The sequence below is a fragment of the Staurois parvus genome, unplaced genomic scaffold, assembly GCF_062004578.1.
Source record: "Staurois parvus isolate SC_StPar_1 unplaced genomic scaffold, SC_StPar_1.0 ptg000394l, whole genome shotgun sequence".
Classification (NCBI taxonomy): domain Eukaryota; kingdom Metazoa; phylum Chordata; class Amphibia; order Anura; family Ranidae; genus Staurois; species Staurois parvus.
The window spans coordinates 2,585,384-2,609,728 of NW_028318190.1; the positions used below are offsets into that span (position 1 = coordinate 2,585,384).

The window sequence follows — 24,345 nt, forward strand, 5'->3', positions numbered from 1 at the left end:
AAAAATAAAAGTACCCTTTTATGTCTGCTCTGCTGTATTGAAAGCCTATTCAAAATAGGGCTACTTTAACCGCTTGCAGATGGACACAGGGCATACCTGTATTTTGCTGGCCTTACCAGGGTACAGGGCGCACACCCCTGACCACCAACTCTCACTGTGATTGGACACCTTGGAAGCTCCTGCTGTGTACAATCACAGCCCAGAGCTCAGTGTTGACAACTGCAGGGCTCTATCCAGAGGAAATAATCTGTTCCGCCCACATTTAGTAAAAAGCACCACATTAAAAAATTTACACCACTTGTTATGGTACACATTTCACCCCTTCCCAGCCAGTGCAATTAGTACAGTAACTGGATATAGTATTAACACTGTATTACTCTCACTGGTGAGATGTTAGATTGCTAGACACACTAATGCAGGCTATAGGGAGGAAGAAGAATGAAAAATTAGAGAAATTCCAGTACGGCAAAAAGGGTCCCTGCAGAGAGCTCCGCTATTTCTTTGACAGTTCTCTGACAGTTCCTTGACATTTACAGAGGTTGCAACATTGTATCTATTTGTTTCCATTTAGGATACAGATGTTTTTATTCAGAAACAAATAGATACAATGTTGCAACCTCTGTAAATGTCAAGGAACTGTCAGAGAACTGTCAATTTGTTTCTGAATAAAAACATCTGTATCCTAAATGGAAACAAATAGATACAATGTTGCAACCTCTGTAAAGGTCAAGGAACTGTCAAAGAAATAGCAGAGCTCTCTGCAGGGACACTTTTTGCCGGCTCTAGACAGGATGAAAATCGGCCGATTTTTTTTACCATTAATGGTAACGTCAGCCGCTTGAACGACCGAATTTTCGTTTTTTAAAAGAAAAATCTGCCATTTTTCTCCCCGTCTATGGCCTGCATAACACAGTCCCACTGTAAGTCATTGATCACTACTAGCATAAAAAAAATTCCAGTATGCATAGGTTGTAAACACTATAGCTTTCACACAAACTAATCAATATACACTTTGAGGATAATTTTTTTTTTTTGGCTTAAAAAAAAAAAAAAAAAAAAAAGGGAGGAGGCATATAGCAGAGTATATTTTGGCCTAAAATTTATAAATAAATTTGATTTTTTGTTTTATGGCAGAAAATTAAAAAAATAAAAATTATTAGTAATCAAATCCCACTAAAAGAAGGCTTTTTGTATGAAAAAAATTATATATAAATTCAGGTGCAGCATTACATGATCATGCAATTACCAGTTAAATTAGCACTAAGCTAAATAGCAAAAGAGGCATAATCATGAAGGTAACATTTCAAGAGCTCAACAGGTTAAAGTAACATCCAAGTCACCCACTAACAATTCCCCCTTTCCTACTGTTTTTTTTTTTTTAATTTAATATAAAAAGGAGTTTAGGGGGCAAAAAGGTGCTACTGCACCTAGGCCCCTATTCTGCTTTATGAAGAAATGTTTTCAAGGTTGGAATTGGACCATTTTGTCTAATTATTTGCATTGAAAATTATTTAGGTAACTTTTAAAGTCAAAATTGGCACTTATCAGCCATTTATACTCACAAAATATATAATAGGGCTGTAATCACTACCAGGCACTATATACCTTCCCCCCCCCCCCCCGGTAGTTTATTTTACATGTTGTAATTTGCCTAGAACAGTATTTCAGCATCAGTCTTGGTGCATTTTATAGACATGTATACACAGGAATAAGAGACAGACACTGAGAAAATAGATTTATTTTTTTGCGGTTCTCCACAATCCCATAGGAGAGTGGTAATAACACTGCACATTTTCCCCTTAGAAAATAATGGGCCATGTTGGAAAATATTCTGGCTACATAACATTGCAAGCAAAACCAAAGAGACATTAACTCCCAAATGCAACAGTTTAGCCTCAAAACATGATGGAACAAAATGATAAGTAAAAAGGCACAATATCAAGCTAGACATAAATGGTATGCCTGACTAGTACATGCAATCAGTTTTCATTGCTATGTTGCAGTGGAAACATGGGCCTTGTTATGGATTGAAAGCGTTAAAATGTGTGCTCAGATTCCAGGAATGAGCTGAGCAGGCAGCTACAAGAATGAAGTCACCAATTGTCAGGCACTCCCAATCCTAGAGAACACTGCCTAAATTTGGTCAGAACTATAGTGCTTTTTCTCTGTTAGAGTGAAAAAAAGTAGAAGTGCTCCGATAGGCCACACACCGACTGCATTTGCCAAACAACCAACTAGTTTTCTAAGCTCCCACAGGCCTGAATAAAAACTAGTCTTGGAAAGTAGTAGAGGTGCAGTTGCCTGAAATCTCTTTGCATATTATAAAACAGCAAGACAATGTAAAGCTTCCCTTGTGACTCAGTTACCATGTGTTCCACCCAAATTCTGCAGCATCAAACTGTGTTCTCATTAAGTGAGGCGGTGTAAGACAGACAGTCATTTTACAAGCAGGGTCAGGCCAGGTGTTAGCTGTAACACCAGATTAAAAATAGACACCCCAAACTAGGTTCCATGAAATTATTCCAGTGCCTGGCAAATACTGGTATCATTCTTAGCAGTGGTACGTGCTCTCATGCAAAGGAAAATACATTTTATTCCTAAAGTTGGAGTGTATTCAAGTTAAGTATGGCCTGTTAACACAGTTGTAGTCTTTTCCTGCCATTATAAAAGTTATGGAGTCTGGGTCTGCCCAGAGATATGGGATATGTACCACTCGCCATTCTCTCTCATCCACACTGAAGGAGGGCATACAGCTACACCAAAAGAAGTCCCACCCCAGCTATGAAAAGGTTAAAGGTGGTACCTAAACCCATTTGCTCACACCTAAGGCTTTTAAAAACCATGTGCAACTGCATCATCAGTGCCATTACTGTAATTCTCTGCACCTTCCTCACACAGTTACTGCACCATCAACTTAGCCTAGGTTCACACTATATGCAGATGTAGGACTGCATGTAATCACAACACCTTTCCACACTGCTGTTAGCAGACAAGCAGGGCTACCATGAATCCTTAATGAAACCACACCCCCCCCCCCCCCCCCCTTTTTCAAATGAATGGGCTGCTGTGTCCCACAAACAGAGAAACTGGTATAGTGTAAACAGCCTAACTAGGATGACACAAATCTGTACTACATGCTGTACTGCACATAGAGTTGGGAAATGTATTGACCCCCTGCAGATTTTGTACATTTGCCCACTTACAAAGAAATGAAGGGTCTATCATTTAAAAATACACCTATGTAAAGAATTACAGACCAAATATCAACCAAAAATCCAGAACACACAGAAACAAAAAATGTTATAAATGGAGTTGCAGTTCAGTGATTCAAAGCAGTATTTGATCCCCTACCAACAATATTTCTGTCTCCCACAGCCTGGCTATGTGCTCATGTGATACACAGATTAGTCCTGTCAATAGAACATCCTCCTGTCAATATAATGTCCTAATGACAATGTATGTGTATGAAAGCCCTGTCCATAGAATCCCTTTCTTGAGCATCACCCTAGGCAAGACCAAAGCGTTGTCAAAAGGACAGAGACCAGACTGGACCTGCACAAGGCTGCAAATGCCTACAAGACCTTCAGGAAAAAGCTTGGTGGGATAAAGACAACTGAGCAATTATTCACAAATGAAAGAAATACAAAATAACCATCAATCACCCTCGGTCTGGAGCTCCTTGCAAGATTTTGCCTCCTGGGGTAAGGATGATAATGAGAAAAGTGATGATCAGCCCAGAACTACGCAGGAGGAGCTTATGAATGATCTCAAGGCAGTTGGGACCAGTCAGTCACCAAACAAACCATTGGTAACAATATGCCACCATGGATTGAAATCCTGCAAGGCCCCCCTCCTCAAGCACGCACATGTACAGGCCAATCTGAAGTTTGCAAATGAAGATCTAAATGATTCAGAGAAGGATTGGGAGAAAGTGAGGTGGTCAGATGAGACCAAAATTTAGCTCTTTGGCATTAAGTCAGCTCAGGGTCATAGTCAACATTTTTCTTCCTCCAAAACACTAAGAATGCCATCCCTACAGTCAAGCAGAGGTGGAAACAGACTTTAGAACTGTTTCTCTGCTAAAAAGTTACAGGCCGATTTTGCCACATTCAGGGGTCAATGGATAGAGCCATCAGAACTCTTAAGATGGGTTGTGGATGGATCTTCCAGCATGGCAATGACCTAAAACATGTCACCAAGGCAACAAGAGTGGTTCAAGAAGCAGCACATTAAAAGGGCATGGAGTTGCCTACAAAATGTATGGAGGGAGCTGAAACTTCAAGTTGCCAAACAGTCAAGAAACCTTAAGGATTTAGAGATCTGTAAAGAACAGACTAAAATCCCTCATGAGATGTGTGCAAACCTGGTAACTACAAGAAATATCCTACCTCTATGCTTGCCAACCACCACATACTAAGTCATGTTTTACTTGGGGATCAAATACTTTAACCAGACATCCAGAAAAAACATGATACAAATGTTATAAATGGAGTTCCAGTTCAGTGAGTAAAATATTCTGTATCTATCATTTAAAATACACCTATGATAATTATAGACCTTTCATTTCTTTGTCCATAAGCTGCATGGGATCAATTATTTTCCCCACTTTAAATTGCCTAAGTATCAAACATTTTAAACAAATATTCTCCCATACAGCATGAGAAGAATAGACATCTTATAAACCCATGTATTTTAAAGATGTTTGAAGCTGTAACTCATTCAGGTCTAGCTACGCAGCTGGATTTGGCAAATTGTAGTGAAAGTGTGTATTGCATAATTTCCTTGTTTTTGATAGCAGCCAGTTAAGTATGTTACCCTAAATATTTTTTATATGCATTCACATGTGAATTTTATAAAATTCTCATATACTTCCCCCCTCTGAAATATCTGGTTGGTCCTGCCAGTTGCCTTTTCTTCCTAGTTTTGAAACTGACCATGCAGCCTCAGATCCTTTACTGTAGCCAGTTTTCATGTTTTGCATAGTGTCCTATATTGAATGACCAGCAGATACATGAAATGGCTGTATGGGGTAATTTGTACAACCAACACACCCCCCCCTGACCAATCACAGCCTGTCTCTTTAACACATCCCCTGCATCTTACCTCAAGCTGAGCAGACTATGAAATACAGGCACTATGTCTGCAGTGTTCTGTAGAGGGACATTTCATATCCATCAGGAAGAGGAGATGCAGGGTCACATGACCGGGTGTGTAAACAAAAAAAGATCACTTCCTAAACTAAGCAAAAGCAGTCATGGTGCCTGCATAGTTATAATTGAAAGTGTATTAAAATGTTCACACTATTTAAAAAAATGCAAAAAATTATCAAATTGTCTTCTAATCTCTTTATAATTCCTGCACACCATTAAAGTAAGTGGGGACAGATTCCCAAAAAAACCTACATATAAGAACCAGGGGCTGCCATTGCAGGTTTCCATCTGGAAAAAGGTTGGTGCCTTCCCTTTATTTCGACTCATTAACTGCATAGAAAGGGCCCATTCACACCATGCCAATTTGTTGGTGTTAAGTTTCTCCCTGCATGAAGGCTAGAAAAGCCTGCACCTGCAGCATTTCTGGCAACATAGCACAATATTGTGAACTGCATCACAACACGCCTGCATTGTAGCAATCTGAAAGGCATCTCTACCCATCATAGACAAGGTAGGTTACTGAATGCTGTGTTTCTATACAGCACACTGAACAAGCACTTACTGACCATGAATAAAGCATAAAAACTCACAGGAGTGTCAAGACTTACAAAAAAAAACTGACATTGTTCTAATCTACCTTCAATATGTAGTCGCTAAGGAGCTACATGACAATTAGCATTTACAGCATGTCAGGCATGACCAAGAACAGGATTAAAAGCTACCTATTCCACCACTAAAAATGACAAAGAAAAAGCATAATTACTGAAGACAGATAGCCACTTACATAACTGAACTATTTGCAGTGGCCACTTGCTTTCCCTGTAGTAGTTTATGACCTGTAGCCAAGCTATGGAATGTGTTACATTCCACAGAAATACCTGGCTAGAAGGCCCCTGCAGTGCCTTGGTTAGGAACAAAGGAATGGGTAGCCCTACAGCAGGTGTAGCTATAGAGAACAGCAGGGGCTTGTTCACATCAAGGCAGTGAAAAGGTATTTTAGGGGTGCACTTACCCTGGGATTGATTGCACTGAATCATACCCAAGTCCCTAGATTGACTGCCACCCCCCCTTCCCACACTGGACTAAGTAGATGTTTTCATGTACACCTACATAATCGCCTTCACTAACCAGACCACAGGTAATCCCCACTTCTGTGCAGTCATCTATGGAAAGTTCTGTGCTTTGGAACAGTTTGCATGACAAACTGGTTTGGACCACCTCTTAAACAGTTCCCAACAATGTACACTTTGTTGATCTAGGGAGTGCTTTGAATTGCACACATCAAAAACAGGAGGGGTGGGGATGGCCAGGATCAGTTAAAACCACCAGTGTGAGGGCACCCTTAAATACAAGTATCCACAGCTTGGCAACAAAAAAAACATAAAAATTTAGATTCTAGATGGTCCATGCTTGCAAGTTTTTTTTGTTTTTTAAAACAGCCATGGCTTACAGGAATCTGTCGAGCGTTATTCAGCAATATTGGCTACCTGTCAGTCTGATATCTAATTATAAAGCCCCAAATGAGGCAGCCCCTTCTCCTAAGCTTAATGCTGTCTGGGTTGCTGGAGAAAGGATTTAATTGGTAGTTTTGCCTTTTTCCCCCCCTTGTAATTTTCATAGCTGTCTGAGCTCAGTGCTGAGAAGATGCAGATTAAGGAGCCAGCTGACATAACTATGCATGGCCAGCTTAAGTCTTCCCTAATCTTCTGACATGCAAGCCATGGGTGACCCCTGTTTGCACCTCCTGGCTTAAGAATGTAGGTGGAAAGAGCCAAAGAGGGACTGCCAACTAATAGGATGAAGACACTGCTCAGGCATTCAGACAGCAACATGTGCTGCAGATGTCCAATTACAATACCTGGCATGGATGATTACTTCATCTGCACGGTTTGGCACAGAAGGAGGAAACCATTAGACTTCTCTCATTGTATACCTGTATGACTTGCATGATGGTCAGACATTTCTGCTCAGGCCAAAAAAAGAAATGTAATACCTAACGGTTATGAATATATTGACAATTCAAGAGGAGATTACCTAAGCAGTACAGGCAACTATAGTCAATAGGACGAGAGTTGATACAGAGTGACCCTGTCCGCACAGGAACCCTTTTATACAAAAGAACTAAGTGGTGGTAAGTTACCTTTCTAGCAGCCTGCATCTTGAAATACCACAACTTTCCTGCTACACAGAAAGAATTCCACATGCTGTTCCTCCCTCCAGCTGATGTAGGCTTGTATGAGGTAGCCCCATCCAACCAGCCCAATTTTTATAGCAGATGTGAACTGCAAACTCTTGTGGAGTTTCAAGAGACATGCTGAAAAGGCCAGTATATTGCCCCTTTATGCCATTGCATAGAAGTGAATCTCGATCGACAAGGCTAAATACAGTTGTTTAGACACCAACAGTACTCTAGTACATTTGAACTCTACAGTAGTTCAATAAAAACATAAGCAGCAAAAGTTAGATACTCAGCTGTGCAGCAAATCTGTGGCCAGACTTATAGCATCATAACTCCCCCCGTCATATTTTAGCTAGATGCAGCTGTGATCAACACCAAAAGTGTGGATATTTAACCTAGAGACTTCTGTACTTTCTGTATTGGGAGTCCATTGGGGGAACAACAATGTTTACAAACTGGTCAACAGCGAGAAGAGATCCTGTAAACCTGGAACCAGACAGGATCTAAGACATTCTGGTAAAGGAAGACCTAAGACATTCTGGTAAAAGACCTAGAGCCGAGTAGGCCCAAAGCCCCCATAACTATCAAATTGAGCAGTTTCTTTTGGGGGGCCACCCCCAAACATATTAGTCCCCCACACACATGCAATGCCAGCTTCAAACACTCATGTACAAAGCAGCCACACTACTTTTAGGCAGTCCTCACATACCACATTGTGGTTCCTTTAATTGTGAATAGTACCCCAACACAAAGCAATGCATTGGCATTGTAGTGCAGCATTATCCACATTGATGCCTTGCCAAAGAATTGCGCAGATGCATTTTCCAGTCCATTACTCTAAATGAACTGGCTGTCCTGATGCACTGCATTCAGAGACAAGTATCAACAGGGCCTAGGTTTTGCAAAGCTTGAAGGCCACAGATCAAACACCACGCAGCCGTAACATACAGCCATGGCTGAAAAAGTTGTGTGCTTTGTGCCAAGAGTAAGCAAACCGACAATTCATACTAGATGAGACCCTTGGTTGCACCAGGCATCTCTCCATATAAAACAGGTACCTATCAAGTTCTCTCCTGCAAAAAAAAGGCAAGAAACCCAAAAGCTTGTAATTTTGCTATAAAATGGAATAGTTCTCACAGTGCATTTATCCAGTTTGTGATTTCCATCTACTATGAACTGGGGCCTTCAGTAACCCAACCTAAATAAGTAACAGTCATGTGCTCCTTAGATGCTTAATTGCACACAGGCCAGTCTTTAACATCTAGAAAGGAATCCACATGAATTGTATTCCGCTTAAAGGGTTTAGAATATAATTTAAGCAAATCATGAAGGTGTTCAACCATATTAGATTAAATCTCATACCTTGGAGTCTAGTTCCAAAAGTCTTGTCTTTATGGACCAATAAGCTTGCTTACACTTATACGATTGCAGAAAGCATCATGCACTGACCATTGCCATTAATGTTTCCACCTGTGCTTATGCAGGCTTACTTTTGATAAAAGTGCAACTTGTGCCTTATGTCCTACCATTCTTTCCTATGTGCCCTGTACTGGTCAATTTTGCAGGTGAATGTTTTACATTACCTGCCATAATTATCTATACATCCTATGTAGATTTAAAAAAAAAAAAAGTTGGCTCCCTTTGTAAGGGCAAATTCACAAATCGAGGCAAATTGGAATTTAGAAAATACACTTGTTTCTGCAGCTCGCAGGAGCACCAGCTAGTGTGCAATACAAAATATACACCTGTAAATACTCCATCTTGCATTCACACATGGATGTCATTTCTTAAACGATAAAGTAAACTTTTTGGGAAAATACAACTATATGCATGCAAACCTAAGTACCAGCTTTTACGTGTCTAGCCACACACAGCAGACTGTCAATGCAGTCCTATGGGCAGAATTGCACACCAGCTAGAGCTCCCAGGCACCTCAAAAAAGGTGTATGCCCATGCACCAATCTCCAAAGCATGAGCTCCAATAAGTCAGTTTGGGAAGAAAAAACCTATAGTAAAGACCGACCCAATTTAACCCACAGGCGCCTCCTGGCCCTTTAAGGGTTTAGAAGCTGAGAGGCGGGGCGGGGTTTAAGGGTCATGTGACCGCCGTGATTCACAGTCACATGATTGGGAACGGCTCGGATCGCAAGAGGAGATGTGTGTTGGGAGCGCGCAGGGCAGCGCTCTCATCACATAGGTTTCTTAATTGCACGCAAATGTGCGGCCACTTGGCATCAAGGCTCACAAGCCGGGAGGCCGCACATTTGCATGCGGTCGGCGCCACAAGGTTAAACTAGGGACAGTCTGATTTGTTCATTACTCATGCAAATTGTGTTTTCCACTTTCCATTGCTACACTATGGCTGTGTTTTTACTGCTCCTTTTGCAAAGTCAAAGCTGACATTGAAAACGGTGTGCCCCTATAACTTCACTCAGTGAAACAGACACTAAATGATGCCAAGTGAAATACAGCGATCCTTCTAGTGGAAAATCTAGAAACCCAATTTAGACCATTCAGGAACAAGCACTTAAGTGTGCAAGTCCAAAATGTGCTGTAAAGCAGAACTTAGATAGAAATTTCTCTTGTTCAAACTGGCAGCATCAGCTACACTGCAGAGGAACCGACATCGTTCCACCCTCTGAGATCAGAAACTCAAGTGATCAGGATTGTTCCTTCGTTTATTTACAAGCAGTTACCAGCGTATAAAGCATCTGAACAAATCAATCTTGGTTTGATCAGATGCTTTAGAGGCCAGGAGAGATTTGGTGTCTTAAACACCCCCCATCTTTCCATGAAGAGGACCTGTCACCGCCCATGCTATCACCAGCATGTTCAGTCCTGGTGATAGCAATAAAGTTGCTAAAAAAATAAAAAAAAAAAACTTAAAAAAAAAAGTATGGTATAAAAAAAATATCTTTTTAAATAAAACTAGAAAGTCCCCTTGCCCTCCATGCGTGAAGGTCAATGCTCATGTAGTTCATATTAGCCAGGCTTCTGAAGGGACCTAAATGTAAAATAAAATGAAGGATTTGAACAAATTGGCATGGATTTGTAATATCTACTGGGGCCCCTTAACCGCAAAGGCCATAATTAAAAAAAAAAAAGTAAACTTAGCCTTTAAGAGTGTAAATATTTCCATGTCCAGAGTCTAGTCACAGTTTTACTAAAAACTGGACTAGTAACACGGAGGGAAATTTACCAATACAACAAATAAACTAGAGCAGCAGTGTTCTGGCAACCAACAAACTTCTAGCTTTCAAAGCTAGACTCAACAACCTGACACTAGAAGCTGAAAAAAGGCACAAGTACAAGTTCAGACTTGGGTTAAATGTTTCTATCCAAAAATTTACAAGGCCAACGTGGAGCATAAAAATGTGCCATCTAATCTAAATTTAAAAAAAAAAACACAAATTTTAAATACCAGATATTACATAAATCTATAGGGAAATGGCATTTTGGTAACAGTTACAGCAAACCTAATGGAATGCAAAAATTTACATAATTGGGGCTCACTCAGGCACCAAGTTTTGGTTTTTTTTTTTTTGTTTTTTTTTAAATACTAGCTCCACTGAGGTATGTATCCATTCACAGAAAGTAAATGGGTACACATTGTCAGATCCACCCAGAGGTTTACAGGGATGCAGGACAGGTGCATGGTACCCACATTCTATGGGCTGCCTGCAGCTCAGCGGTAGTAAACAAACGGCTCTGGCCACTGCATAGGAGCGAGCATCTATGCAAGTGAGCCCTTAGACCAAGAGTTGTGTTACAAGCCTGAAACTTTATGGCCACTTTATAAATTAAATGTTATGCTGGTCATACAGCCATTTTACAAAATTAAATGGTATGCTGGCCATACCTTAAAATCAGTTTTAAAGTTGAACAAAAAAATCTAAAAAATTTAACCAAATGAATCCTCACATTTTAAAAGGACTAGTCCTGGAACAAATACAATTCAACGGTACTGCCTACTGACCTAGATGTGATTTTATCACTAGCAGTAGTGTTCCTTATGGAGTCCACAACAGGAACAGGGAAATGACAGCTAGAATGTGCCCAATTGTTATGAGCAGATTTTTCAAACTTTCTTAAACCCTCTACCGGAGATTTCTGAAAGCAAGTTTTAGTATACAAGGCCAGCAGGGATGGGATGGGAGTGGGATGCCCCTGTCAGAATTTACTGATCAGCACCGCAGCCTATTGGCTGCATGCATTGTTCATGAGAAACTGGCTTGTTAAAATCTCGCTTGAACAGCCATACATAGATCGAAGTTTGCTTCAGCAGAAACTGTCCAGACTGCACATGCTCTGCCAATGCTTGGCTGGGCAAGTTGGCAAAACATGGCTGGATATCAGAGGTCCCCCCCATCCATCTATGGCTAGCTTATTGTATGAAGTCAGTCTCCCACTGTAGCACCTACCCTTCTATTTTCATAGAATGAAGTTTGCCTAGAACAGAACTCTAGGAAGCAAAAACGAGAACTTGCTAAATAAAAAACGTGTAGTTAAACCACAACGTAATCCAACTTAGGATAGACATTCTAGAAACATCCACTATTGAGACTATCAAAGTGTACTAGCCAAGACATGCAAGACTGACAATGCACCATACAGAAGAAAACTGAAGACTGGAAGATCGTAAAGTGTTCAACACTGGGGAGGAAAAAAAAAAAAAAAATTCTCAGGTCCAATTTTCCCAAACACGGCTCAACTTTAATACCTTTAAAATCTTTGATGCATTGTAAAGTTGCCCAGTTTTACTATGGTGAACCATCAAAGTATACTTTTGTGTGTTCTAAAAGCTTAAGCCATACATTTATGCATCAGGTTTCAACCGTTGATGACAAACATATGAGGAGAGCAGACGACCACTTCTACATTTGCAGATCAATACTTCTAGGAGGGAAGTAAAATCCTGACGTACAGGGAGGAAGAAAAAAAAAAAAAAACCACCCCTCACAATTGTGTGTCTGGCTATTACATAAGAATTTAGAGATGAATAAGTTGACATGATCTACATTTAATTAAAGAAAGCAGTGATGGAAACTGAAGTGGCCCCATAGCACCACACAATACTGAAGTTTTTTTTTTTTTTTTTCTTAAATGAAATATAGAAACTGATATGAAACACTGGAATTATCTGCAAATGTTAGGTGTATAAAGAGATGGCACTTAAACACTACAAACTGACAAGTGGGGGGGTCACCAACAGCTACTTTACCCTACAAGTCAGTGATGTAATGACTTTAAAGTCAGAAGGAAGCTGAGCTCTTAGGACATTCAGCAAAAGTGTTAAGTAATATGAACACAAAGTAGGCAGAAAGGATCTCTGGAAGCTAGGAGTTAAACCAATCAGGCACTTGAGTCCTACCTCCTATTCTTTGGTCCAAACACCCCCTATTTACATATCTAAAGCCTGCAGCAGTACATACAAGTCTAGCAGGGGAGAAAAACTTTAAGAATACTAATGGTAGTCCTTCAGTGAGTCCTGTTTGATGAAAAGATGGAGTATATGCCAAAATGAATGCCTTCATGATCTCCAGCTGACATGAGGGAAAAAAAGCTATCACTTTAATAAGAACACAAAATGTAGACTTCCCTGTTAAGTTTAGGAGACCATCAGGCAAAGCATATACCCCAGTCACTGCTCAGCCTGCATGTCAGTTGCAGCATGGGAGCCATGTCTGGTATGAGGAGTGACTGCAGGACACAAGGGGCTGTAGAGGAGTGAAATAGTAGCTGCTGTAGTTCCCATCATTCATGAATGGAGCTGGCTGGTAATAGCAGGTGAAATTTGGGATAGCAGGAACAGCATTCTGCTCAGATAGTACCTGAAGTGCTAAAGAGGCAATTAGTGTCAATGTCTGGCGTCTCTCATGTCCCATTAAACATACTGTGCTTTCATTCACCACATTGTGAAGGGTCATCAGGCAATCATAGCGCTTGCCTTCCATGCCCACAAAGTGGTCCTGGAGGTAGCACTTTAGTTTTCGTAACTGTTCTCTTATATCTGGGAAATCTATGAAGTATCGAGAGCACATGTACCGCTGCATTGTTTTCATGTCCACTTCAGATTTTGGTTTAAATCCACGAACCAGCAAGTTACAGTATTTAAGAAGTCCACCTCCCCTGATCTCCTCTGGGTTACGTGTAGCAATGATTTTGTTGCGCAAGTGGTCCATGGCTTCCTCAAAATTTCCATACATGCTCTCTCCAGTCACAGTGGGGTGGAAGGTTGGAGTCATAAGAGTTTCTGAACACTGGTTGGCTAAAAGCATTGACTCTAGTATGATCTGGAATGAGTCAACACTAAACTCAAACTGACGTCTTAGAGTGTCCACAAACTTTAATTCCATATTTTTTCCATTGTTATTTGACAAAGATATCAGACTCCATCGATCACTTTCAGTACAAACCTTAACCAGCTTCTGTACATAAGCTTCCTTTAAAGTCATAGGTGTGATCTTCTCTTTGTTAACTCCAGGTGGCAGGAAGTCCAGGAGGCAATCCAACACTGCATGCTTCACCACCTGAAATGCATCAGGTCCTTTCAAGTCAACCATAAATATAAGGTCCAAATCCTTATATCCCAGGCCACTGTCTTCATGCAGCACATGACTAGCAGCAGAACCATTTAGTCTCACATTGTGAACTACAATACCCTTTTGCTGTAGACGACTTCGGACCACCTGCAAGAGAACACAAAGTTAAGAGTTATGAATGCTAGCAAAACCCAAAATTAAGAGATGCAGTTGTCCATAAATTAAACATGCTATAGGGCCATTCACCCACTAACACCTGGACTGTGTGCGCTTTTTATTTTATGGACCTTTGATACCACACAACAGTGTGGACAAAATCCCAAGATGCATAACATGTTGTAGCCTGCGGAGTGTTCTCTACATAATGCTGCAAATAACCCTCCTGTATAGAAAGCCCTGTCAGCCTGAAAGTACTCTTTAAAAAGCAGCTGTATTTTTACCCTACCTTTATGATCCAGCTACATTTTCATAGCTCCTTGAACTCTACAACTGCATATAAAGCAGCCTATCACATCAGGGTAATGTACATGCGATTTTTAGATTCCCTACTATGCATTTCTTCAAGAGCCGTTCTCCAAGTATGTGACAAAACAGTAATTTAAATTATATTCAAAATTAGCAGGAGGCACTTTAGAAACCCCACTTTCTGGTTTCCAGGCCTAGGCAAAATGTCATACATCCCAGGAGTCTTCAAGGGAAAGTGGGGGTTCTCAGCTAAAGCACACCCTCCTGTCTGAATTCCTGAGCCAAGGGCAGATTGATGCCAGGCAGTAAATACATTGATAATCTGCTCTTACTCATCAGGTGGGAGTTTTTCAAAGTGATTACTCAACAAAAAGCACAGAGACCTGGATGAATGGGTGAGTTTACTTTGTATAAAATAAAAAAAAAAAAAGTTTGGTTTGTGGTGCTCTGATGCAGTGTAGATGCGCTTTTATACACGAACCAAGATGGAGCAGCATGTACAGTGAGGAACAGAAGTATTTGAACACCCTGCGATTTTGCAAGTTCTCCCACTTCGAAATCATGGAGGGGTCTAAAATTCACATTATAGGTGTAAATTCAGGAAATCACATTGTATGATTTTTAAAGAATTTGTCTTGCACTGCTGAACGTAAGTATTTGAACACCTGAGAAAATAAGTGTTAATATTTGGTACAGAAGCCTTTGTTTGCAATTACAGAGGTCAAACGTTTCCTGTAGTTCTTGACCAGGTTTGCACACACTGCAACAGGGATTTTGGCCCACTCCTCCACACAGATCTCCTCTAGATCTGTCAGGTTTTGGGCCTGTGAGCAACACGGAGTTTCAGCTCCCTCCAAAGATGTTCTATTGGATTTAGGTCTGGAGACTGGCTAGGCCACTCCAGAACCTTGATATGCTTCTTACGGAGCCACTCCTTGGTTATCCTGGTTGTGTGCTTTGGGTTGTTGTCATATTGGAAGACCCAGCCACAACCCATCTTCAATGCTCTGACTGAGGGAAGGAGGTTGTTGCTCAAAATCTCACAATAAATGGCCCCATTCATCCTCTCCATAAAACAGTGCAGTTGTCCTGTCCCCTTCACAGAAAAGCACCCCCAAAGCATGATGTTACCACCCTCATGCTTCACAGTAGGGATGGCGTTCTTGGGATGCAACTCATCCTTTCCTCCAAACATGAGGACGAGTGAAGTTGAGACCAAAGTAGGACTTTTTGGTCTAATCTGACCACATGACTTTCTCCCATGCCTCCTCTGGATCATCCAGATGGTCATTGGCAAACTTCAGACGGGCCTGGACATGTGATCACTTGAGCAGGGAAACCTTCCGTGCAATGCAGGATTTGAAACCATGTAGGCGTAGTGTTCTACTGACAGTGACCTTTGAAACTGTGGTCCCAGCTCTTAATGTCATTGACCAGCTCCTCCCTTGTAGTTCTGGGCTGATTTCTCACCTTTCTTATCAGTGATACCCAACGAGGTGAGATCTTGCATGGAGCCCCAGTCTGAGGGAGACTGACAGTTGTCTTTAGCCTCTTCCATTTTCTAACAATTGCTCCAACAATTGATCTATTTTCACCAAGCTGCTTGGCAATTGCCCCGTAGCCCTTTCCAGCCTTGTGGAGGTCCACAATTTTGTCTCTAGTGTCTTTTGACAGCTCTTTGCTCTTACCCATGGTAGTTGGTGTTTGACTGGGGTGGACAGGTGTCTTTAAAGAGCTCAGACAGGTGCTACTAAGTTAGATTAATGAGTGGAGAAGAGGTGGACTTTAAAAAAGGCACAGTAACAGGTCTTTGAGAGAGAATTCTTGCGGTTTCTTAGGTGTTCAAATACTTATGTTCAGCAGTGCAAGACAAATAAATTCTTTAAAAAAAAAAAATCATACAATGCAATTTCCTGAATTTTTTTTTTTAAATTCTGTCTGAGTGGGAATGCACCTACAATGTGAATTTCAGACACCTCCATGATTTATAAGTGGGAGAACTTGCAAAATTGCAGGGTGTTCAAATACTTCTGTTCTTCACTAACTATATACACACAATTATGCAGCTCTGCCTCATTTATCAAATTCAGAAAAAAAGACCCTTTATGTTGAAGCAGACTGCTTTCATATTTGCAGCTACTCAGCATGTGGGACTTCATGCCAAGTGGCAGCAAATTTGCAGCCCTGTTTAAAAACAAACAAGGAGCATGCTCCATGCATGCTTGCAGCATGGTAGCTGGCAGTGATCGGTAAGCACCTGATGCATACTTGCTATCGGGATGTTTCTGATCATGTGACAATCACAGCAACAATCACATGACCTCAAGAACCCTTAAAGAGCCAGGAGGCAGTCAGCACCAAGGGGTTAAGAGGGGACAAATGCAAGAACATGCTATTGCAGTACCTTTAGGGAACCAGCAAATAGAGCAGTGGTAGTGGTGTGAGAAAAAAACACAACCTGTTAGAAAAAAGTTCCAGCGACAGGAGTCATGGACCTGTGTTATGCTGAAAGTAGAACTTTTGCAAGTCTGAATGATGCAACTTGAATATTCAGGCAAAGCAAATTAACTTTCTGAAAGTCCTTGTACTTTGCCATGAATTAACCTTTTAAATTATATGTAAATCCTCATTGTAAAAACTTATTCAGTTTAAAAATATAAAATGTTATGTTTTGCCTTTCATTTCTAACAACGTTACCTTTCCCTCTTTATAATCACATACCCTCAGTTCTTGGCTGCATAGGGAGCTCAGAGCAGAAACAGCAGTACACTGGTCTTTCCAGTGAACGGAAGGGGTGGGAGTGTCAGGACAAGTCTGTACATTTGACAGCAGGCAAGTTCCAGCACAGCTAGAAAATTTGTGCTTCGCTTGTTCAATTTTTAATAGGAAATCAGAGGGACTGGCAGGAACACCAGGGATTTCACATAGAAGAAACCATACAAAGAACAGGACAGATTTTCATACAAGCACATAGTACAGCAATTTGACATTTTGGGTTTACATATTCTTGCCACTGCTGGCTTTCAGAGCAACTTTGATATAATACTCAGACGACAATTTTCCCCGCATGAGATTGTGTCCCAGAACAGCCACCTGATGACTCCCTTGTGAATCTGGCATACTCAGAACATAACCAAAATGTGGTAGGGGACAGCCAAAGGCTATAGATTAAAAGCTTTAGAATATGGGGCACAAAAACCTTTGAGAGGAAGTATATTGGTAGAAATATCTAATCATATTGTCAGGACTCACTGTCATTAGAGACTACTTAATACCCAGTGATGAAATTCACCAAAAGTACAATGGTTCCATACGAGAGGACCAGCAGCACTAGTTTGTCCTCTACAGTGGAGAAGTTGGCATTATTCCAGACATGTTGACTGTAAAAGGGCTTGTATATAAAACAAGCAGGACGACATCACATGCCTATACATCAGTACAAATCCTTTACTGTGATATAGGCCTACGACACAGGACCATCCTTTATGACTCACTAACTGCATTCTTTCCAGCGTACGTGGCTCCGTTTGAAAGGTTTTAAAAACACTGCACATTAAAACTAAAGTTTTGCCATCCAACATGTTTTTTTACAAGATCTTAGGGCTCATTCACAACCACATCACTCCAGCAACATGCATATTACTAAAACACACCAGGCACAAGTTTTCAATAATGAACTTGACTAAAAAAAGGATAAGTTCACCTTCTACAAAAAACAAACAAAAAAACGCACTTTTGCAGGTAAAATGTGCATTTGTTTGCAGGAGCCTGGAAAGCATTGCACCAGCGATCAGCAGATTGCTAATGCCATGCAGGTCTTGAGCAAGCAGATACACTGACAGGATGAATGAATGAACTACCACTGTGCTTTACAGTGCCGTGGTAGTTCATTGAGGACTACAAGCTGATAAGTGCTAAGGCTGTTGAGACGCAAGCCATACATGGGTCAAATTTCAAAATAATTCTTATAAAAATCTTCTAAGAATTTTCATTAAAATTTCACATTGTTAGTGGGCAACAGCAGATTTTCAAGCAACCAAATTTGAGTGATCGGACATGTTGGAAATTGTGAAAATCGAACAAATTTCTAATCAATGATGGGAGAATCGTGTGCAAAATGTAATTAAAAAAAAAACAAAAAAAAACACCGCATGAGCTGTGACCTGCAAAGAAAAGAAATTCTTGGCCACGAATATTCTTTTCTGTAGCAACATAAAGGTAAAATTAAAGGCTTCGTGAGTTGAATTTTGAAAATCAATGGCGGTGCCATCGGATTACAAAACCCACAAAACTTCAGATTTTCTGAAGAAAATTAGTTCAGAATTCCACCCATATGTGGCCTGCATTAGTCTCATTCACAGATGACTGAATGAGTGGCATGGCTGAATGGGATGGTTGCGTGCCATCAATGCAGGGGTGGGGAGGGTCCGATTGTAACAGGTTATACCCTGAATTATGGGTGTAACGTTATGAAAGGTGAACGTATTCTTTAACCAAGTCTGTTGTGTTGAACCAGCAGCCCAGGCAAATAAAGGGGCCACCTTAACGCAATGGACATTACCACCCCCATACATCTGGTCTATTGTGGTACATTAAAGATTTTTTTTTTTTTTTTTTTTTAAATCAAAGTACTTGACATTGCCCTGTGCAATGGTTTTGCATAGAGCAGCGCTGATACTCTTCTCTGGTCCACATTGGCGCTCCTGGCCTCCTCCCCTGCTGAGAACCTTTAAAAAAAGGACTAATGCACATATTCCTGCAGGAGCTCATACAGCTGCCTACATGATAAAACATGCAAGCAGACATAACATGTGAGGAGTTTTCACATTTAGGCACTATGAACATACATGCCCTGAAGTCTAATATAAATCAGTGCATGGGCAAACACTTCTTCCAGCCTCAAGATTCTATCGAGAGAGCCATATCCCACCCACTCCTGATTACACCAGTGGTGTCATCTGAGGGCCCAAACTGAGTAACTGGATATGTTGCACCTCCACTAAATAAAGTAGCAAGGTCAGTTTTGTGAGATTAATGAAAGTGTCCAGTAGACAGCAACTGTAGAAGCCCACTGCAAATGCTATATAAAATTCACAAAAGGCTTGTCTTGCACCAAACAGATACGTTTGGTCAAAGTCATTGTCCTCTTAACACAAACTGGATGTTTAAGCAAAGTCTCACTATGCAAACTAAATGACAGCTTGAATTTCTATATTAAAACCCAAACACTTGAGATTTACATCCCAAGTATATCAGAAAAGGATCTGCACATTCAGCAATTCTCCATGCTCCAACATGTTTTCTTGAGACAATTCTCCCCTCAGCGTCTGTCAGGCTTCCAAGCTTTGATCAGACAGGTGTGTTGTCTTCTGCATTTTAATCCAGACACTCCCATTCCCATGTTATTTAATGTCTATGCTGCTAACCTATATCCTGTTTTCAGAATAGGTATGCAAAAGCTTTAAATTTTGCAGTTACTGTATATGCATACATAAAACTACACCACAGACCAGGTCACATTAGATTTTTCATGTTTTAGTGCACTGACCACTGGGGATTATATCGGAGAAACTCAAGCATTGTTGCCTACAGCAACCAGATTACCACTAAAGGACTTCACAGAAAAAAAGTAGGACACTTAGAAACCAGTTTGTTACTAGGAGCTACAGCCCATCTCAGTGCCATGGTCATAATCCACAGACATTAGAGGTGTGCCAAGTATATCCAGCATGTTAAGGAGTCTACTTTTAAGAGACCACAAAAAAAAAAAAAAAGTTTTCTACATGTTACCATGATCTGTTGAAGGTGGGGAGATTATGTTACATGCAGCATACTGTATGCATGAAAGTAAAAACCTGTGTGCAGCAACAACCCCCAGTACTTACCTGAGCCCCATCTTAGTCCAGTGATGTGCATGAGAGGAGCAGCTCTCCTGGTTCTCTGTCTCCTAATTGTCAGAGACAGCAGCAGGAGCCAGTGGCTCCCAGGAGTTTTCTGGAGTGGGTTCTCTGCCAAGCACATACTCCTTGTATGCCTGAACTAAGGGCAAATGGTTCCAGGAAGTCATTGTTACATGAATCTGCCCTTACTCAAGATGAAAACAGCTGGAAAGGCTGGGGGGTGTTTAACCACTTCCCGACCGGCCGTTGTATATAAACGGCTGGACGATGGCACTGCAGGGTCGGGTGGCCGTCTATAAACGGCCTCCCCGCACCCTGCTTGTGCGCGCTCCCTGGGAGCGCACAGCACCGCAATCCGGTGCCCGCTGTGTCCTCCGGACACAGTGAAACACCGATCGGATGGGACCTCTGTACGAGGTCCCGATCATGTGATCACTGATTGGCCAATCAGTGATCACATGCAAAGTAGTAAGCAAGATGTCACTTCTGACATCATTGCTTACTATGTGTGAAATCTGTGAATGATCACAGAGGTCACATGGTACAAGGCTATTCACAAAAGCCTTGTACCATGTGACAAGCTGTGACCAATCACAGCTCACTCAGTTCTTCTCAATGAGTGCAAGAATGCACACAGAGAAAGAGAAATGATTGCTTTTACATCCTATATGGGTGTAAAAGCAATCAGTGCAAAAAAAAAAAAAAAAAAAAATCTTCATCACCCCTCACAAGTAGTACAGTGTCACCATGGTGACACTGTACTGCTAGGGTGACAGTATGTAAAAAAATAAAAATATAAAAAAATAATAAAAATGTAAAAAAAGGTTTAAAAATTATAATTTTTGCTTAAACTAATTTGGATTTTTTTTTTACTAAAAAGATAACGGAATAAATTTTGGCTAAGATTTATGATTAAATATTTACAAACTTTTATAAAAAACACTTTTCAAAATTTTTGGACATTTCATTTACATAGCAAAAAAAAAATACAAATCCCAGTGGTGAATAAATACCACCAAAATAAAGCTTTATCTATCTAAAAAAAAAGGCAAAAAATTAATTTGGGTACAGTGTTGCATGACCGCGCAATTGTCATTCAAAGTGTGATAGCGCTAAAAGCTGAAAATTGCCCTGGTCAGGAAGGGGGTAAAAGTGTCCGGTGTGGAAGTGGTTAAAGCAATTTCTCAGCAGAATAAAGCATAGAGACATGGATGGATAGGGGAGTTTGAATTGCATATTAAAAACAAAAAAAGGGGCCTTCCTGCAGGCAACACTTCAACATATTGGAATGCCAGCCCCTATTCAGTCTTGGATTGCAGCCTTATACACAAACACTACTGCCACGGTTAGGGCGAATGGTTTTGACTGATCACTAACCGAACCAGACAGTGTTTGCCCGTTCTCATTGGAGCCTCTTCTCAAAGTTGTCAGGACAAAATCAAACTATCAAGGGCATCTGCGCTGAAAATCGGCAGCAAAGTTACAGTATATGCTCGTGACCTTTTCTACGTGGCAGAACTCCTTACTTTGCTCCAGAAGTTAAAACTGTATAGAGCCATATCCAAATTCCAAGTCAACCTTCAAAAATCTGAAGCTTTAAAGAAGAGATCTCCAGACTGTTATGACAGGCATATGCCCCACTTTTCCATTTAAATGGGTGGCTTGCTCCATTCATTATCTAAAGCAGCAAAAACTCAGCAAATTTGAGCTATATTTTTACACTCAATTTCAAAGCTGACCTTGTGAAATGGTATTCAGTCACTGCAAAAGTACTAAAGATGGCGAAATATGGAACAGCGCTGACCTTCCCCAACATCACAACCAACAATGTGCAATCAATTACTTCCCTATAAAAATGTGAAACGAGTCTAAATCTGCTCCAAGGCTACCCTATACTCAACTATGTAAAAATGTGATAAAACATTCACCAGTATCAAGTGCAAAGTGCTATTCAATTAGCTCCACTATATAAGTGAATGCAGAAAAAAAAAAACCCCTAAGACCATCAAACATCCCCCACTCTACCATATAATCAAAGTGCATGTGCAACACAATCAGTATAACATCTCCTTACTTAGAAAACATCTAAAATCGGTCTCAAAATCAAAAGTCAAAATAACAAAAATCATCCAAAAACACATACCCGATCATGACATTTTTACTTTTTATGGATGTTTGTGTAAAAATATTTTTTGCAGTTCTGTAATAGTTGGCTTATTTTATACATATTTTTGGTAATACGAGATAAACTAACAGTTTCCTCACATCTCTACTATGTTTTCATTCGATTGAGTTCCCTTGAGCAATATGGGACCTGCATGATGTATTGGTATCTCAGTATATGGGTCCATGTTGCTCTATGGGATTGTCTATGAGATGTATTTGTTAGTTGTTGCAATATGTTTTTAGGTGGAGGTATAATGGTCTCCATGGTTACAATGAGTATATATGGCAAGTACGAGGAGGTGTATGCCCTTCTGCTCCCAGAGAATGTCAAGAGATGACACGCATAGGGCAGGGCTTTGGAGGTGACATCACTATGCATGGAGGTTGGTCTCAGTTGGAGACAATCCAACAGTTATGCTTGTAAACCTGTATCAGTGAAGACACTTGTAAAAGTGCTTTTACATAATAAATCAGTTGACTGTTTCAACCTATGGAAGTTCTTTTTCCCTCTTTAGTGAATGAGAGATACCATATCTAGACAAGTCTGAGATAGCAGGATTATGGCACTGCAGAGTGTTACTCCCAGAACATGCAGTTTAGCTGGTTTATGATCTGACCAGCACATCGTTCTGGTGAGTTCATTCATTTGGTGGTTTATCTTGCATGGGTGGACGGTCTTACATTTACACACAATGTGAGGGGATGTTATACACAAAATATCAGTATCATATGGTGCTCTTGCACTTTAATTTGATATATGGTAGCGTAGGGGGATGTTAGATGGTATTAGGGTTTCTGTTGTATAGTAGAGAATTGAATAGCTCTTGATTATAGTGAGTATTTCACATTTTTACAGGAAGGTAATAGACATTGCACATAGTTGTAATTTTAGGGAAGGTCAGCGCTGTTCCATATTGTGCCAGCTTTGATGGTTACATCACAAATAGAAGCAGCTAGTATATATTATTGAATTTTAATACTCAGTTTTAAACTACTGTACTAAAGATGAATGCAATGCCTGGACTTCTAATCTGCTGCAAGCCTTCCTCATTAGAAAACCCCAAACTTTCTTCCCTGCAATGAGATCTGCCTTCATGAAATGTATCTGGCATGGTAAATATCCCAGTCTTAGGGCCCTAAAGCTGGAGGCCAAAACTTCAGGGTGGATTCCCTGACCATGCCTTATACAGCTGTTCATATGACCAGAGTGGTCAATTGATATAGGAACAAGGACCAAAAACTTTGGGTCAACCTAGAGCAAGAGACAGTTGCTCATTTAACCACACATCCCCTTATAGGATGCATACTTGCGGAAGTGAATAGATGCAGTCAGCTTCACTGCAAAGCTTGCCCTCTCCACTGACCCCAATAGTGGGCCACCTGGGGTACACCCCTGGCCTTACTTTCATATCATAATCTGCACAAGGACTCCTGCATGCCTCCCAATAGTTCTCATAACTAGATTCCAACCACCAACTTTGTCTGGGCAGGCAGCTCTCAGCCCAAACCCCTGGAGAGCTCACCAGATCTCCCCTTTTCTGAGGTCTCTGCCTACACTTCACATGGAAATTACATTCGAGAAGCCCTGCTTAGGCGAGGGACCAATTTGTCATTCCCTTTCTGCCTCATACAAAGCCTTGTTGGCTCTTCATGCCACAGACCAACTTAATCTTGAGTGGGAGATGTCACGTTTGATTCCCAAAAAGGACCAAATACTCTGCAGTTAGGTCCATATATTATACAGGATTTATATAGCACCAACAGTTTGCTCAGCCCAATATAACGGGAGACAATACAGCAACAATACAGTTCAATACAAGAGGGATAGGAGGGCCCTGCTCCTTGGAGCTTACAATCTAGGAGGGAGGGGCTAGTGGTACAAAAAAGTAGTAACTGTGGGGGACAGACTGGTTGGAAGAGTAGAAGATTCCATTAGCTAAGGG

General features: G+C 40.8%; 1 protein-coding gene across 1 annotated transcript in view; it reads right to left on the reverse strand.

Moving 5' to 3' along the window:
- Nucleotides 1-1,722: 1,722 nt before the first annotated feature.
- The window catches only part of TENT5B (terminal nucleotidyltransferase 5B), a 51,380-nt gene continuing 28,757 nt past the window's right edge, over nt 1,723-24,345 (reverse strand). Inside the window, exon 2 of the mRNA XM_089686239.1 lies at nt 1,723-14,018. Coding sequence (XP_089542365.1) covers nt 12,990-14,018 — 1,029 coding nt within the window. The 3' untranslated portion in view covers nt 1,723-12,989. The remainder of the gene's footprint in view (nt 14,019-24,345) is intronic.